This window comes from Moschus berezovskii, chromosome 9, assembly GCF_049115385.1.
Source record: "Moschus berezovskii isolate FMDL1 chromosome 9, NW_MosBer_1.0, whole genome shotgun sequence".
In the NCBI taxonomy this organism is placed as follows: Eukaryota; Metazoa; Chordata; class Mammalia; order Artiodactyla; family Moschidae; genus Moschus; species Moschus berezovskii.
The window spans coordinates 68746812-68763303 of record NC_142468.1 but is presented as its reverse complement, the minus strand read 5'-3'; the positions used below and the strand labels follow the sequence as shown (position 1 = coordinate 68763303).

Here is a 16492-nt window from a genome sequence, read left to right as displayed (position 1 = left end):
AGATATTTCTAGAGCATGTACAAGGAAGTAGATGTTAACAATAAAAGGCATGCCAGGATTAGGATCTGGGCTTTTGCCTATGAATGGCATCAGCCCCCTGATCCCTACTTTATTTCTGAGTCTTATTTTTCCTTATGATTCTGCAGTACTGCTCCCTCAGGTCGGTTCATTTTTGAGCTGGTCCCAACACCTGGCCATCACCAACTCCCGGAGTTTACTCAAACTCATGTCCATCGAGTCGGTGATGCCATCCAACCATCTCATCCTCTGTCATCCCCTTCTCCTCCTGCCTTCAATCTTTCCCAGCATCAGGGTCTTTTCAAATGAGTCAGCTCTTCGCATCAGGTGGCCAAAGGATTTGAGTTTCAGCTTTAGCATCAGTCCTTCCAATGAATATTCAGGACTGATTTCCTTTAGGATGAACTTGTTGGATCTCCTTGCAGTCCAAGGGACTCTCAAGAGTCTCCTCCAACACCACATTTCAAAAGCATCAATTCTTCGGCACTCAGCTTTCTGAGCCGGTCCCATCACTTCATGGCAAATACATGGGGAAACAATGGAAACAGTGACAGACTTTATTCTGGGGGGCCCCAAAATCACTGCATATGGTGACTGCAGCCATGAAATTAAAAGATGCTTGCTCCTTGGAAGGAAAGCTATGACCAACCTAGACAGCATATTAAAAAGCAGAGACATTACTTTGCCGACAAAGGTCCGTCTAGTCAAAGCTATGGTTTTTCCAGTAGTCATGTATGTATGTGAGTTGGGCTATAAAGAAAGCTGAGCGCCCAAGAATTGATGCTTTTGAACTGTGGTGTTGGAGAAGACTCTTGAGAATCCCTTAGACAGCAAGGAGATCAAACCAGTCCATCCTAAAGGAAATCAGTCCTGAATATTCATTGGAAGGGCTGATGTTGAAGCTGAAACTCAAATCCTTTGGCCACCTGATGCGAAGAGCTGACTCATTTGAAAAGACCCTGATGCTGGGAAAGATTGAAGGCAGGAGGAGAAGGGGACGACAGAAGATGAGATGGTTGGATGGCATCAGTGACACGATGGACAGGAGTTTGAGCAAGTTCCGGGAGCTGGTGATGAACAGGGAGGCCTGTTGTGCTGCAGTCCATGCGGTCGCAAAGAGTCAGACATGAATGAGTGACTGAACTGAACTGAAGAAAAGCCCATTCTTACCTTGGGATTATGGATTCCTCATCAGGTTAACTCCTACTCCCCCTTTTAGTCAAACATCACTTAAGATATCTTCCCTGACTCTGCAATTTACACTGTTTCCCTGCTTTTTCGTTCATAGCACGTTGTACTCTCCCCTAATAGTTTTACTATTGTTGATAAACACATATTTTGGGGTTTTTCTAGTTTAATTGAGATATAATGGACAGGTTTGTATGATTATTTGCTGGTCCCTGGGTTGTAAACTCCAGGAGGGCACAGCCCAAGTTAGTCTTGATATTTGTAGTCCTCATTCCACCCGCCCACTTAGAATTACGGTCTGACACAAAGCAGGTGCTCAATGAATATTTGTTGAATGAAATGAATTAGCACACTAAATGTTAGAGAACTCTGCACCATTGGTTCGGAGTAGCTTTGAATCTCGGCTTAAATTCTGGATAAGCGTTTTAAAAGTTAGGACTGAGGATAGGTGTCTCAGGTATTTCAGCTCACAAACCCTCTCCAAATCTCACTTGCCACTCTCCACCGTGTAGTCTTTTTTCTAGCAATCCCTCTCTGTGCTCCTGGCTTTCCGGCATCCTGCACCATCCCTAACAATCACAGAGCAAATAAAGAGAAGGATTGTGACAAGGACCCTAAACGTGACTGCGTTTCCGTCCCAAGGCCAGAATATGACGCCAGTGGCTCATAGCTCCATTCAAGACGGCAAAGTGCACCACTTCCCTTCCCCCGCCCGGACCTGGGGGCTCCTACACCCAGCGCCAGGAAGTTCAAACGCTGGCCTCGACTCAGATCTTCCGTACAGCATGGCAGCCACCGAAGGCGTCTCCCACGCCAGTGACTTCCGTACAACATGGCCGCCTACAGAGAGCGCACCACACCCGCTTCCGCCCGGTCGCCGGAAGTTTCCCTTTGAAACCCAGGCGGCAGACGCGGTCTGTGGGACGGCAGTTATTGCCGAGCATCTTTTGAACCAGAGCGACGAGGCGTGCGGGCAGGAGCAGCAGGCACCTGGGTTCGGCTCTCCCGGGGCAGGAAACTGGGCTGGATATGGGAAGTCGATGGGATGGGCTGGGAATAGAGGATTTTCGCTCTCCTGCGTCGCGCTCTCCTGGGGCTTCCGCCTGTTTGGTCTCCTTGGCCCAGCCCTGGGTAACCATTCACCTTGTAACTTCTAGGCCCCAGCCGTGCCGCCTCGTTACGATGACCAGCGTGGTTAAGACAGTGTACACCCTGCAGCCCTCCTGTGTGCTGAGCAGCGGCCTGCCCGCAGGTGGGTGTCCAGGGGATCCTTGCCCCCTGGCACTGCGAACTGGCACTGGGGTGGTCAGGCCAGGAGTCTGGGGGCGTCAGATCTGTTGTTGGGAATGGGTGGCACCGGCAAGGGAGGGCATTCTACCGGCTTTGACAGCCTACTAACTCCCCTAGAACCGGGCTGTCTGGGTTTTGATGGGAGTTAGGGGAAGGGCAGTAAGGTAGAAATTTAGACTTGCCCTACCCCCCTGCTTCTTCAAACCGAACTCTGCTGCATTCACCAATTAGATTCAGGTTGCTGACTATTCTACAATATTATTCGCAGTAAGCTAGCGATCCCTTTTATACGTATCTGTTATCAGCAAACCAGAGAGATTTACTAGCTTTGTGTGGACGCGGTATCATTATTGTAACAAAGTAGGCAGATATGGGTTTAATTATTTTGGTGAGTGAGTGAGTAAAAGTCACTCAGTCGTGTGCGACTCTGCGACACCATGGACTGTACAGACCATGGACTTCTCCAGACCAGAATACTGGAGTGGGTAGCCATTCCCTTCGCCAGGTGATTTTCCCAACCCAAGGATCGAACCCAGGTCTCCCGCATTGCGGGTGGATTCTTTACTAACTGAGCCACAAGGGAAGCCCGATTATTTTGGTAGTGAATATGAAAGACTTTCGAAGGCGATTAAAACTTAATCATTTATATTTTTTAATTGAAGTAGGGAAAACATGCCGAGACAAACTGGAAAAAAGTGAAGAATACAAAAAGTAGAGTAGTTTTATAAATGAAGTGATCCTTATCAATACATAATTTTCACTCAATCTGAATTTCCTATCATGTGCAAAAAAAATCATATATAGGTGGCAATAATCTGTAAGATTTTCTAAAACAGCTTCCGTGGAATTCAGTGAATGTGCATTTGATGCATGTCCTGCAGTTTAGTATTTTGTTCTGTCTGTTTAAAGAAGGCTCGGTTCAGTTCAGTCGCTCAGTCGTGTCCGACTCTCCGCGACCCCATGAATCACAGCACGCCAGGCCTCCCTGTCCATCACCAGCTCAGACCTCCGTTGTGTTCACGGCAACATTGCGCTGGAACTTTTCCACTCGAACTCTACAATAATTTAAGAGTACATAAATCACTTAATGATTTGAAGACAGCATTGCTTTTCCATTTTTAAATTATTGGATTTTTGTTTAATTTCTTTTTAATTTAGTTTTTTTTATCTATATTATTCGATTTAATCTGGTAGGACATTTGAAATTTATACAGCATCCAAATCAATTTATTTTGAAGGACTGACCACAGTTTGCAAAATATATAGGATTGCTGGCTCAGAAGGCAATGGCAACCCACTCCAGTACTCTTGCCTGGAAAATCCCATGGACGGAGGAGCCTGGTAGGCTGCAGTCCATGGGGTCGCTAAGAGTCGGACATGACTGAGCGACTTCACTTTCACTTTTCACTTTCATGCATTGGAGAAGGAAATGGCATCCCACTCCAGTGTTCTTGCCTGGAGAAACTCAGGGACGGGGGAGCCTGGTGGGCTGCCGTCTATGGGATCGCACAGAGTCGGACACGACTGAAGCGACTTAGCAGTTTTATTTCCAGTCTTGGGCTGTCTGGAGGGACTGGGTTTGTTGTCAGGGAGGAGAGAAGAGAGTCATTTAAAGTTCAGGAATTTAAGTTTAGTCATTTAAGTTAGGGAGAAGCACTAGGGTTCACACCGTGTCTGGTTCCCATCTGTAACTGCACAGTGTCCTTTATATGGTACATTCTCAGCAACCATTTGTTGAGTAAAGTGAGAAAGAGGGATCAGTCCTAAATAATGCTCCAGAACTCTGGGAGAAGAGGCATGATTAAAAGCAATGTTTGATTGCTTTGCCATTTTGCTTTGTGTTACTCAACTTGGAGTTGAAATCATTTCCTAAATTCTGCAGTTGTCGAGCTGCCTAGTCTAGAGATTATAGCAGAGAATTGGCTTCAAACATGAGAACTGGGTGGTGAATTGGGTGGTGGTGGAAGGTTTTGAAGCAGCTATTTATAAGATCCTTTCCCAGGTGACTCCATGCAACTGATTGATGAGGGTAGTAGGATTGACCTATGAAGTAAATAGGCTTTTCTCCAAAGGCCTTACAGGATTTGTCTTATATTGCTTCAGAACACCTGAATGGCAGTCCTGTCATCAGCAGGGCTTAGGAGTTGGTGGGGGAACTGGAGTCAGTCTTACACTGCCTTTCCCTTAGAAAGTGGCATCTTTAGTGCAGTGGGGAGTGACTGGCATCTCCCCACCCAAACTGGAAGTTTTCATCTCTTTGCTTCTTTCCCTGTCCCAGCTTTATGGTCATATGTAACCTCAATATTTTAACATTTTTAGGTTGCCTCCCAGGTTTTTTGATGTTAGGCAAGGGTTGGTTGTTTTTGTTTTTTTAACAGATAACATATACACATGTTTAAAAAAATCCAAAGTTTGGAAACGATATACAGTGAAAAATTAGTCTTTCCATCCTTGACACTAGCCATCCAGTTCCCTCCTTAGCATCTCTCATTTTAAGAAGATAGTCTTTATTAAACCCTGCTAAATTTTTCCTACAATACTGGCCTTAGGTTCTAACAAATATGGGTTATTGGAACTGATTCCAGTCAATGAAGAGTGTTAATTTTGATCAGTTTGCTGTTGATACCTTTTTACATGAGATATTTCTTATCATGTATAACTTACTAATACCTGAGAGAGAAGGTAAATTCATTCACCCAAGGTTACCTTTTCTGACAGATCTCAGAAAGAACCCTTTTAATACTTGCTTTGTGTGAAAGAGTGTGGAAAATAGGATGTAAGTGCCCATTGAGTGTACCTATAAATGAAATAATTTGTTAACCTGAGAAATCATATTTATTCCAAACTGTTGTGCAGCTAAAGTCATCAAAATAAGTCTTTATCCAACACAAAGTTTCCTAATGCCTGCAATTCAGTGCTTTGTACCTCATTTCTTCATCTTGATTTAATTGTTGATTTCTTCAACTTAAGATAGGTCAAGGTTTTTAAAACTCTATTTTTGGTTGTGCAGTCTTTCTATAGTTTTGGAGAGCAGGGGATTCTTATTGTGGTGGCTTTTCCTGTTGCAGAGCATAGGCTCTAGGTGGGCTCAGCAATTGTGGCACATAGGCTTAGTTGCCTCGGGGCATGTCAAATCTCAGAAACCAGAGTATGGACACAGGTTTTTAAAGGAGCCATTTTACAATGAACAAAGTGAAAGTGGTATAAAGTAGAAGAATCCTTTGCATGTATTAGATGGGGTAAGGTGAGTACTTAACTCCAGAACAAGTTACTTGGATTTGTTATGGAATGAAAGTGGTAGAAAGAGGTATGTGGCGGAGGGCGGCATAAGGGCTAGGAGGCCGATGCTCTCTTCTAGGGAAGAAGAGCGTCATGTCAGGGCCATTTCTCTGGTTATCTGGCAATAGCCTACCAGGATCAAAACAGAATGCCAAATAAGGAACCTAATATGAAACTCTAAACTTAAAGATGGATAAACAAAAATGGATGATGGCAAAGGCCACCATAGAAGAGGAGAAGCCGACAAAAGGAGCTAGTTTGGAGATGGTCTGTGAAACTGTGATGTGTTCCGTTTATTCAGTAAGCAGTTTTGAATTTTTGCTAATATGCCAGATACTCTCCTAGATGCTGAGGTACAAAGACATCTGCAAAGCAGGGGGCCCCAGCCTCCGGAATCTAATGCCTGATGATCTGAGGTGGAGCTGATGTAATAATCATAGAAATAAAGTGCATGATAAATGTAATGCACTTGAAGCATTCTGGAACCATCCCCACCCCACCCCTGGTCTGAGGAAAAATTGTCTTCCAGGAAACTGGTCCCTGGTGCCAAAAAGTTTGGGGACCACTGTTTTAGAGAACTAGTTAGTGAGCCACTTTGGTCAAAACAACTAAGCAACAGCTGAAGCTTGAAACAGCTTGCATGTAGCTTAGGGGAGCAGGCAGAGTGCTTAAGAGCAGAATGAGAGAGTTCCATTGAACTGCTGTGTGAGGCAGGGTTCTGATGTGTTTTGCCTTGCTGGCAGCCACACTGCCTCTCGTGCTCTTTGCTTATATGAATCTCCACCTTCACATCTACACCCTCTGGCCATTCGGTTTGCTGTATCGTCAAGCTTCTGGCCACCCTCAAACACACTGCACTGTCACATTTAAAGAATTTTGGTTTCTATTCTCAGTTGGTCTACATGTCTTATTTAGGATTTATAGAACTGGCAGCTGTTGGTCATGATGTGTGAGGTTTCACCCTCTTGTTTTCCTTTGCAGATGCACAAACTCGAGCCACTTTTAAGAGCCAGTTACCTGTTAAGTCCAAAGAACTTGATGTTTCCAGACCTCATTCAGGAGTTTCAGAGAATGATGTTACAAAAATCATCAAACCAAGACGGGAGAATGCGTAAGAGTCAGAACATCAGTATCCAAATAGAACTTCTTGTTAGAAATTGCTCAGTACCAAAAATTAGGGTTTTGAAGAGCACAAGGTGTCTGATGGATTGGCCTGTAGTCAGTGGCCCAGAGCATCACAGCATTGCTGAGCTGTTTTTCAGAACCCTCGGTGTTGATAGCTCAGAAGAGGTTATAATAGATATATGTTTTTCCTCTCTCAGCATTTGCTCTGCATGTGAAAATAGCAGCACTGCAGCCAAACACCAGCCCTAAGTGGTAGTCATGGCAGGCGGGTGCTAGTTTTGAGCCTAAGTTGCTAGTGTGAGCACAGGCCTGCCTGGTGTAGTGTTGTGTATATCCTTCCCCCAGCATTCAGCTCCCACTGAGTCAGGTCGACATGAGGTAGCCACACCATTCTGAGCAGGAACAGGTCTCTCAGGCTGTCAAAGCAGTCAGAAAGGGAGCCCATTCCCTATTAATAACCCTTTTTCAATAGTTGGGCGGAAACAAAAGTGTGTGGTGCCTCAGAGCTTCTCGAGTTTGTACTGTCTGCACTGTATGTAACCTCTGGTTCTTGCCTTAGAAAATCAAGCTCTGTTTGTTCTGCCTTGTTCACAACATATGTAACAACAGTACCATGATTCTCTGTGATTGATTCCTTTGTTATTATTATTTAATTGAGGTATAGTTGACATATAACATTGTGTTAGTTTCAGGTATACAACATAATGATTTGATATTTGTATTACTGTGAAATGAGCACCACAGTAAGGCTAGTTAACATCCTGATTTGTTTTTGCTTCTCTAGGCAGGTGAAGGCTACAGACACCTCCAGGAGGAACCTCAGGAAGAGGTGAGCAGCAGGGTAAACAAAACTTGGCCACCACTTTAGGGTAGTGGGGCTTAATACAGCGTGGGGTCTGGTTGTACCTCAGAATCACTCATGGGACTTGTTTTACCATGTTGGAATCTGGTGCCACCCCAGAAATTGGAATGGAATTTTCAGGGGTGAGACACAGCTAGGCCCAAGACCCAATGTCAGGACAAGAGTCGGTGATGCGACAGTCTTGAGTAACAGACAGGAGTTTGGGGGCTCCATGCCAGGACCACTGCTTAAACCCAGTGATGGCCCATTAACAAGGGTAGGAAGCCCTAAGGATGGGAGAAGCTGCATATGTTAGTGATTTCAAAATGAGTGTTCTACTGCTGGTGGTAAAATCTTGGAGAAGGCTGCATCTTTCTATGCTTGAGTCTTGCTTGGCCATTGCAGTCCTGAAGACAGAAATAATATAAACTGGAAAGTTTGTAGAAATAGGTTATAATTCCACATCTATTATTTTAGCATGTCTTAAAAGTTCTAAAGACAAAATACTATTAAGACAGACTCAGAGAACTTTAAAAAGATTCAGTATTAATGATAATAATGGCTATTACTGATTAAAGTTTACTATGAATCAGTAGCTCTGCCACAAATTGCATGCATATTCTCCTTTATCCTTCACAATAATAATAATATGAGGTGAGGGTATTAATTCTACAAATGAGGAAACAACCTGAGAGGGTACAGAGCTCCCTGAAGGTCATATTCTACTATGTGGTGAGGCCAGGATCTGAACCAGCCTGTTTGTGTAACTCCACAGCCCATACTCTCAACCCCTCCACCTTTTCATCTAAGTACAATTATCATTACAGCTACAAACCACTGAGTAAACAGAAATCAGAAGAAGAGCTCAAGGATAAGAACCAGCTCTTGGAGGCTGTCAACAAGCAGTTGCACCAGAAATTGATTGAAACTCAGGTAAGAGACCCACCAGACCTCTGCCATCAGCTGCTCTGGTGATGCATGTGGACTCCTGAGGGGCCACACCAGGTGGTCCTGAGGGCAGGCAGAAAAGACACTGGGCTTGTGCTGTGGCTGTTCCCGAGGAATGGAATGGGCCTGACCTGTCTGCATGTTTACCCCAACAGGGAGAGCTGAAGGACCTGACTCAAAAAGTAGAGCTGCTGGAGAAGTTTCAGGACAACTGTTTGGCAATTTTAGAAAGCAAAGGCCTCAACCCAGGTAAGAATTGCCTTCAGAGGAGTCAGTGCCTGTGCCCTTTCCTGAGTGACTCTGGACCGTGTCAGGAGTTCAGCATGGTGTCAGCTGACCTGGTCAGGGCAGGGGTTGCCAAGCAAAGCCCCGAAGATTTCAGGGAGTTCCTCTCTGGTCTCTGGTGATGTTGACTCTGCCTGCCCAAAAGCGTTTCAGAAGTTGTGGAGAGAGGGTTATCTCTTTCTTACCTGAACACTTTATGCCATTCTTTTGATGCTGACAGGTATGATCTTGCAAATAGATCAGAAATATCGTCTTTCTTTCAAGGGATATGGCACACAAGGAATCTTCATGGGTGGAGAGAGAGAGATGATAGCGTTGAAAAAGTTCTGAAGCTGGCTAATAATCTCTGAGTCATGATGGTTAAAATGTGATTCTTGTTCTTACCCTGTCCTTAGAGGGCAGGCTGTAACAAAGAGGAAACAGCAGAAGGGATTACCCAGAGACTGTCAGAGAGCCTGAGTTGAGGAACTTGACTTCCAGCCCAGGGAAGGAGCCCAGGCTTCTTTGAATTAGAGTACTGATTTTGAATACTGCTATTAAAATCGTGCATTTTAGGATATATTCATTATAGTCACCATATACATTTTTGCATGATTTTAATTGCCTATGTATGTGCATTGTTTTTACAATAAAAATGTTGAAGGCCTATAAAGATTTTAGAAATAGTTTTATGCACTGTAAACAGACCCAAAACCTATACATTTCTTTTGGACGACTTTTCTGCTGAGCTGAGAAGAAAGTTTTGGCCATATCCATACCTGGAGAGGAAGGGAAAGTAAAATTCAGCTTTGCAGAGCAGGCATGGGGGACCCTCCCAAGGTGAAAGCTCAGGGGAGAGAGTCCAGGCCCAGACCCTCAGAGAAGTTTCCCTCATGAATACTCCTGTGGAGGGCTTTTTATTTTAAGTTGCAGTTCCCTAGGCAGGGCTGACTCTGTTGTATCTACTGGTTTCAGGCAGTGAGACCCTGGCATCACAGCAAGACTCCACCACAGATCACATGGACTCCATGGTGAGGGGGCAGGTGTGTTGGGTTGAGGGCCCAGTGAGCCTGGGGCCTTGCCGATCTAAGCAGGTCTCTACCATATGCTCAGCAAAGCCCGTGAAGCAGCCTTCGGTTATCCAGGAAGAGGGTGGTTGGAAATGTACTCAAAATAGCATATTTTCCTTAAGGGTGACTTTGTGCTTACACATAAAAGTGAGTCTAAGTTGAAAATGTACTACTTTAAAACCCATAGTAGGGTGGACTAGTGGAGACAGCTTTCTGGTTTCTCTGTTCTACGCTTTACCAAATTTTCCCCCTTATTCCTTTACTAAGAACTGTGTCTTACAAAGGTCCAGCCTGAATTAAATTTGTCCTCTCTTTGGTTCCTTCCCTGAAGTAGGAAGGTAATTTGTTTGGGATTGAAGCGTTTTGAGCTTCTATGAATCTCTTCCCCAGGAAGATCAGTGGTCATCTTAGAATACTAGGCATGGACACCTTCCTCAGCTCCCCAAGGCAACTCAGTCACCCCTTCCGTGGCTACTGCCTTTCATTCACACTGCCTGTGTGGCACAGAGCATGTGGAGGTGTAGTCCTCTGTCCCTTCTGTGGACTCTGTTTCTCAGAGGAGCCTGGCACGTGTTTGGACACTCGGTAAATGACCAAATGCAAGGGATGTTAGTGGTCATCTAATTCAACTCCTGTGAGGAGATAAGTTTATATGAAGAAAAGTTCTCACCTTTCAATAAAGATCTGTTACTATATTTGCTACTGCTTTTCTCTTAGCTGCTGTTACAGACTTTGCAAGATGAACTGAAACTTTTTAACGAAACCGCCAAAAAGCAGATGGAGGAGTTACAGGTGAGAGGCAAACATCACCCCAAGGCAAAATTACCATTTCTTACCACAATAGGAGGGTCTCTGGAGGACTCTTTTATATATCTATTTATTCATTTTTAATAAACTATTTTGCAACAATTTTAGATTGTGACAAAGTTGCAAAAATAATAGAGAATTCAATTCCCCTAATATTAGCATCTTACATTGTCATGGTATATTTGTGAGGACTAAGAAACCAATATTGATGCATTACTATTAACTAAATTCCAAGACTTTGATTTCACCATTTTTTTCAACTAATTTTTTGTTCTAAAGATGCTTAGAAATGTTCGCATACGCAGGGCACAAGACAGTGTGCAGCATGCTAGATTACTCCAGGTGACAGTTGACACCTGTGAAAAATCTATGCTGTGGAAACTTGATATCTCAGGGAAACCTGTAATAGGAGACCCAGATGCTTGGGTCTGGACTTCTTTGAATTGCTTGAATGAACTGTGGGATACTACATGGAATCCTAGAGGATTTTATTGTTCCAGCTGAGATAACAGATTCTGTAGTAAAGACAGTTCTTAAAGCCAACACAGATAAATCTAAAAAGAGACAGTATGTGTCAGTATTCCAGTGGTCTTCCTCAATGGAACAGAATGTTCTGGTTATTGTCTTTTCTGAGTCAATGTTTTGTGGGGTTTTTTGTTTTTTAATGTCTTTCCGTGCAGGCCTTAAAGGTAAAGTTGAAGATGAAAGAAGAAGAGAGAGCCCAGTTCCTTGAACAACAGACCTTATGTAGCAGTCAAGTAAATGATTTCACAACAGCCCTTGAAGAAATGGAGCAGCTATTAGAAATATGATAAAAAGCAGGTGGCCACATGGCTCTCTCTTGGGGATAGACTCTCAGAGGAAGCTACTTAGGACATCTGCTTCTTGGCCATGATCTTCTAGGACTCACCATCTCCAGAATTAAAACAGTTTCTGCAGTAGGATTAAAGACAGTTGATGTTGGAATGGCAGTTCCTCCCTTAAGCAAGCATTTGTTCCCAGCCTTCAGATTGTCCAGCTCTCCTGAACCTCACAGTTCATGATTAGGGCCTACAGGAGAGGGGCCCTGAAAGCTTGGATCAGCCTCCTAGGATCAAAAAGCAGCACATCATTAGCATCAGGAGACTCTAAACCAGCCACAACCAGAGAAGCCAAAAGATGTGCAGGAAGAAACAGTGAAGCATACGTGCTCCATGGGAGACATCACTGAGGAGTCACGTGGTCCCTTCCTAACTTGGAACACATTCTGTCCCATCTTGGCTGGGCTCTGTAACCTCACTGTAAATTTATGAACTGAACGTTACCTGAAATGGCTTAATAATGGGGTGAAGGTATAGATAGCAATAACATGTATGAAACAATACACCTTGGAGCTTTTAATCTAAATCATTTCTGTGTTTTTTTTTTTATAAAGCGTTACTTTTAAATAAATATTTCTGTAACTATTCAGACTGCAACACTGACAAATGAAAATAGCTTTTTAATCTAAATTTGGCCACTGAATACTACTGAATTAATCTGTTAACAAGTTCAAGGTTACAGTTTCACCCAGAATGTTTGTCTTCTATTTAACCCAGAGTATTTTTCTTCTACTCATTTTTAAGTGCTCTATGACTGCCCTGCCCCCTCTTCTGTGAGCATTTGTCAGTCTTCTGTGGGTGTTCCCTGTTTGCAGCAGTGTGTGCCAGACTCCTTCCACCAGGTTTGTGTCACTAGCTGCCTGTATTCCTAACTATGCTCAATCTCTGCTGTTGCCTTGCGTGGCCAGTCCTGGCCCTGGCCCGCTGGATCGTTAGTCAACTGAAGTCCACAGCAGGCCTTCTCTGCCCCTCTTCCCCCCGTGGTTCACCAAAGGCGTGGTCAGAATTCCTTTTTTTTCCTTACTTGATCCCAGTTCCCCAAACAGGGATTGAACCCAGGCCCTCAGCAGTGAAAGTGTGGAACCCTGACCACTGGTGCGCTTGGTCATTCAGTCACGTCCAGCTCTTTGTGACCCCATGGACTATAGTCTGCCAGGCTCCTCTGTCCATGGGATTCTCCAGGCCAGAAGGCTGGAGTGGGTTACCATGCCCTCCTCCAGGGTACCTTCCCAACCCAGTGATTGAAGGCAGGTCTCTCACATTGCAAACAGATTCTTAACATCTGAGCCACCAGGGAAGCCCCTAACCACCGGACCTCCCAGGAATTCCCTATATTTCATTTCTTAGTCAAACTAGACAGACTTTGGCTTTAGCCATCTCCTGTTTTTCCCTGTACCTCCAAATTTCTTCACCAACTCCCCCTACTCTTCAGTATTACTGGGACTGTCCAGAGGCACCCAATCAAGTCAAGTAACATCCCACCCTAATTTATAGGGTTAAAATTCTTTGCCTTCATGCCCATATTGCATTCACACAGTTGATTATGTCTCAAATATTTTGAGGGAGAAACCCAGTTTAATCACAGAAGAGTTGGATATTTTAACCATTTTCAGGATGTTTATAGTTTAAAAGGTTATTTGAAAGGAAAAAAGTGAAAGTGTTAGTCGCTCAGTTGTGTCCAATTCTTTGTGACACTATGGGCTGTAGCCCACCAGGTTCCTCTGTCCATGGAATTCTCCAGTCAAGCGTACTGGAGTGGCTGGCCATTCCTTTCTCCAGGGGACCTTCCTGACCCAGGAATCAAACCCAGATCTCCTGTGTTGCAGGTAGATTCTTTACCATCTGAGCCATCAGGGAAGCCCCAAAAGGTTATTTACCCAAGTGAATCTGTAATGGGAGTTTCTGGTCCCCTTAAAAGTTCTACTTCCTTCTTGAGAGAAAGGGTAGGAAACTCAGCTGTGAGATCCTCACCTCCTTGTCCTGCCTCCCTAGTTAACTCCTAAGAATGAACCTATCTCAGCTCCTCCATGACTCATCTTTCCCAATGTGCAGACCCTGTTAGCTCAAGGCCTGGACTCACAGGGGCCCTTTGCCCCACAGTTCTGCTTTGCACCACCAGTCAGCATTTGTGCACTTTCGTCTTTTCTCCTGTGCCCTCTAACCTCTGCTCCAACTCCCTTTTGTACATATGGAGAGGTGTGGGTGCTTATTCTGGTCTGGAGCCTGAATAAATTCATGCATTACCTGAACTCCATGTGATTTGCACCCTCCACGTTGCTAGTTGCTATAGGAAACTTTAATGTCACGTGACATTCTTAACCTCAAAGATGCTTGCAATACACGCAGTGAAACATTGCACAGGTGACATAAAGATGAATAACAAAAGCAATAATTTTTATTATCCTGTGATATGGTTATGTGCTATGGTAGTTAACTGAGTTAGTTTGGTTGGGGAAGGCTTGATGGAGGAGGTAGCCTGGGAGTTGATGGAAAAGTAATACTTGGAGAAGCTAGCTAGAGGGTTGAGAACTTCCCAGGTTGATGAATATGTGGAGATTAGGGGAGAGGAGTGCACACAAGGCCTTGAAGCTTCATGCCTTTTCCCCCTGCCTTGACCTGTGTTTCTCTCCCATCTGGTTGTTCCTGAGTTATATCCTTTTATAATAAACCAGATCTGAGTCTGTGAGCGTTCTAGCGAGTCAAACCCAAGGAAGGAATAATTGGAACTTACAAGGAGAAAAAACTATGAGAGATTGAAAAAAAAAAAAAACTTGAGGGAATATCCAGATGAGTCTTGAAGAACTGAGTAAGAACACTAATTGGGCTTGGTCAGAGGGTTCAAGATAAGAGATTAGTTCTGATGCTTAAGGGAACACTTGTAATATCCCATATGTGATGTTTATGGGTATATGGTGTTACTAGAAGTTTTGAAGAACCTTAAGTGCCAAGGCAGGAGGTATAGATTTTTTCCACTCAGGTCAAAGGTTTCCAAACCGTCTCAGTTCAGTGTTCCTAGTATCTCAATATTTTATGACATGCCAAAATAAACATGTAAAAGTTCTATTTTTTTATATCCAAACAATAAGTCCTTAATGTCCTAACAACTTAATAGATCTTTGAAAAAAGAATACACAAAAATCTAAAGGTATTTTTATTTTTAAATAACTGCAGTTATTACTAACAGGATGTTGGGCACCTTAGCTTCTCAGACCTTGGAATCAGATTGGACACTACCACCTTTCTTCCCTGTTTGATACTGAGAGGAATATTGCATGATCTAATCTTGAAGTTGGCCTTCTTCAAGCTAGTAGTTCGCATGTTGTCTAATATGTATCACTGTGATTTCCCCTAAAGTTTATTCTATAGCATCCCAGGGAGCTTGCTGCGCAGTGGTGTCATGGATCACAGTCTGGGAACCATGAATCTAGGTAATAATGAATCACTAACACTTTTGAGCAGGTAATCACCATAATGAATGTTTAGAAAAATGAATCTAGCACTGTATGAAAAATGGATGGCAGGATTAAGAGAATAGGGTCAAAGACATCAGGAAAACAGGAGTCAAATGTATTGGGACCATGACAGCAAAGGTATAAAGAAAGATTTGACCACTATGGAGAACAGCATGGAGGTTCCTTTAAAAACTAAAAATAGAGCTACCACATGATCCAGCAATCCCACTCCTGGGCATATATCTGGAGAAAACCATAATTCAAAAAGATATATGGATCCAAATGTTCATTTCAGCACTATTTACAACAACCAAGATGTGGACGCTACCAAAGTGTCCATCATTGATGGAGAAATGGATAAAGAGGATGTGGTACATATCTACAATAGAATATTACTCAGCCATAAAAAAGAATGAAATAATGCCATTTGCAGTGACGTGGATGGACCTAAATATTGTTATACAGAGTGAACTAAACCAGAGAAAGGCAAATATATCACTTATATGTGGAATCTTAAAAAAAAAATGAATGAATTGGTCTATAAAACAGAAATAGAGTCACAGATGTAGAAAACAAGATGATGGTTACCAAGGGGGAGAAAGTGTGGGGAGAGGGATAAATTGGGGGATTGGGATTGACATATACACACTGCTGTATATAAAATAAATAACTAATAACCTACTGTTTAGCACAGAGAACTCTGCTCAGTACTCTGCAATGACCTACATGGGAAGAGAATCTAAAGAGTGAATATATGTATATACATATATAACTAATGTACTTTTCTATATAGCAGAAACTAGCAACATTGTATATCAATTATCAGTTCAGTTCAGTCGCTCAGTCGTATCCGACTCTTTTCGACCCCATGAATCACTGCATACCAGGCCTCCCTGTCCATCACCCACTCCTGGAGTTCACTCAAACTCATGTCCATCGAGTCGGTGATGCCATCCAGCCATCTCATTCTCTGTCGTCCCCTTCTCCTCCCGCCTCCAATCCCTCCCAGCATCAGAGTCTTTTCCAGTGAGTCAACTCTTCACATGAGGTGGCCAAAGTATTGGAGTTTCAGCTTTAGCATAAGGCCTTCCAATGAACACCCAGGATTGATCTCCTTTAGAACGGACTGGTTGGATCTCCTTGCTCCAATAAAAATTAATTTAAAAAATTTGAAACACAAGAAAACTACAGGTATTAGTTGATGGCATATGGGTGTGGGGGGAATGAATCTACATACATAAAGGTTTTGAGCGAGAGTGACAGAATAAAAATTGGTTATAAAATTAGGATGTAAAAACCAGCTTGCAGCCCATACCCAGCCAGGTAGATCTGGGTTGGAATCCCAGCCTG

At 43.4% G+C, this 16492-nt stretch overlaps 1 protein-coding gene across 2 annotated transcripts; it reads left to right on the top strand.

Annotated features, from left to right (window-relative positions):
- The first annotated feature begins 1856 nt into the window (after window positions 1–1856).
- KNSTRN (kinetochore localized astrin (SPAG5) binding protein) lies at window positions 1857–12216 on the top strand. 2 transcript variants are annotated; one of them, XM_055437046.2, is made up of 9 exons: window positions 1857–2200; window positions 2364–2458; window positions 6757–6886; window positions 7685–7729; window positions 8569–8674; window positions 8845–8938; window positions 9929–9984; window positions 10741–10815; window positions 11511–12216. In XM_055437046.2, the coding sequence occupies exons 1-9, from the start codon at window positions 1857–1859 to the stop codon at window positions 11640–11642; spliced, it is 1077 nt and encodes a 358-aa protein (XP_055293021.2). In that variant the 3' UTR covers window positions 11643–12216. The 2 variants fall into 2 exon arrangements, with proteins under 2 accessions (XP_055293021.2, XP_088695920.1); XM_088839794.1 differs by having other exon boundaries at window positions 1992–2200; window positions 9929–9996.
- The last annotated feature ends 4276 nt before the right edge of the window (window positions 12217–16492 follow it).

Bases quoted from the DNA above. Each gene is read 5' to 3' on its own strand.
- KNSTRN (XM_055437046.2), top strand. From the start codon at position 1,857: ATGACGCCAGTGGCTCATAGCTCCATTCAAGACGGCAAAGTGCACCAC. The intron at 2,201-2,363 runs GTTCGGCTCTCC...TGTAACTTCTAG, and splicing joins CAGGAGCAGCAGGCACCTGG to GCCCCAGCCGTGCCGCCTCG. The intron at 2,459-6,756 runs GTGGGTGTCCAG...TTTCCTTTGCAG, and splicing joins GAGCAGCGGCCTGCCCGCAG to ATGCACAAACTCGAGCCACT.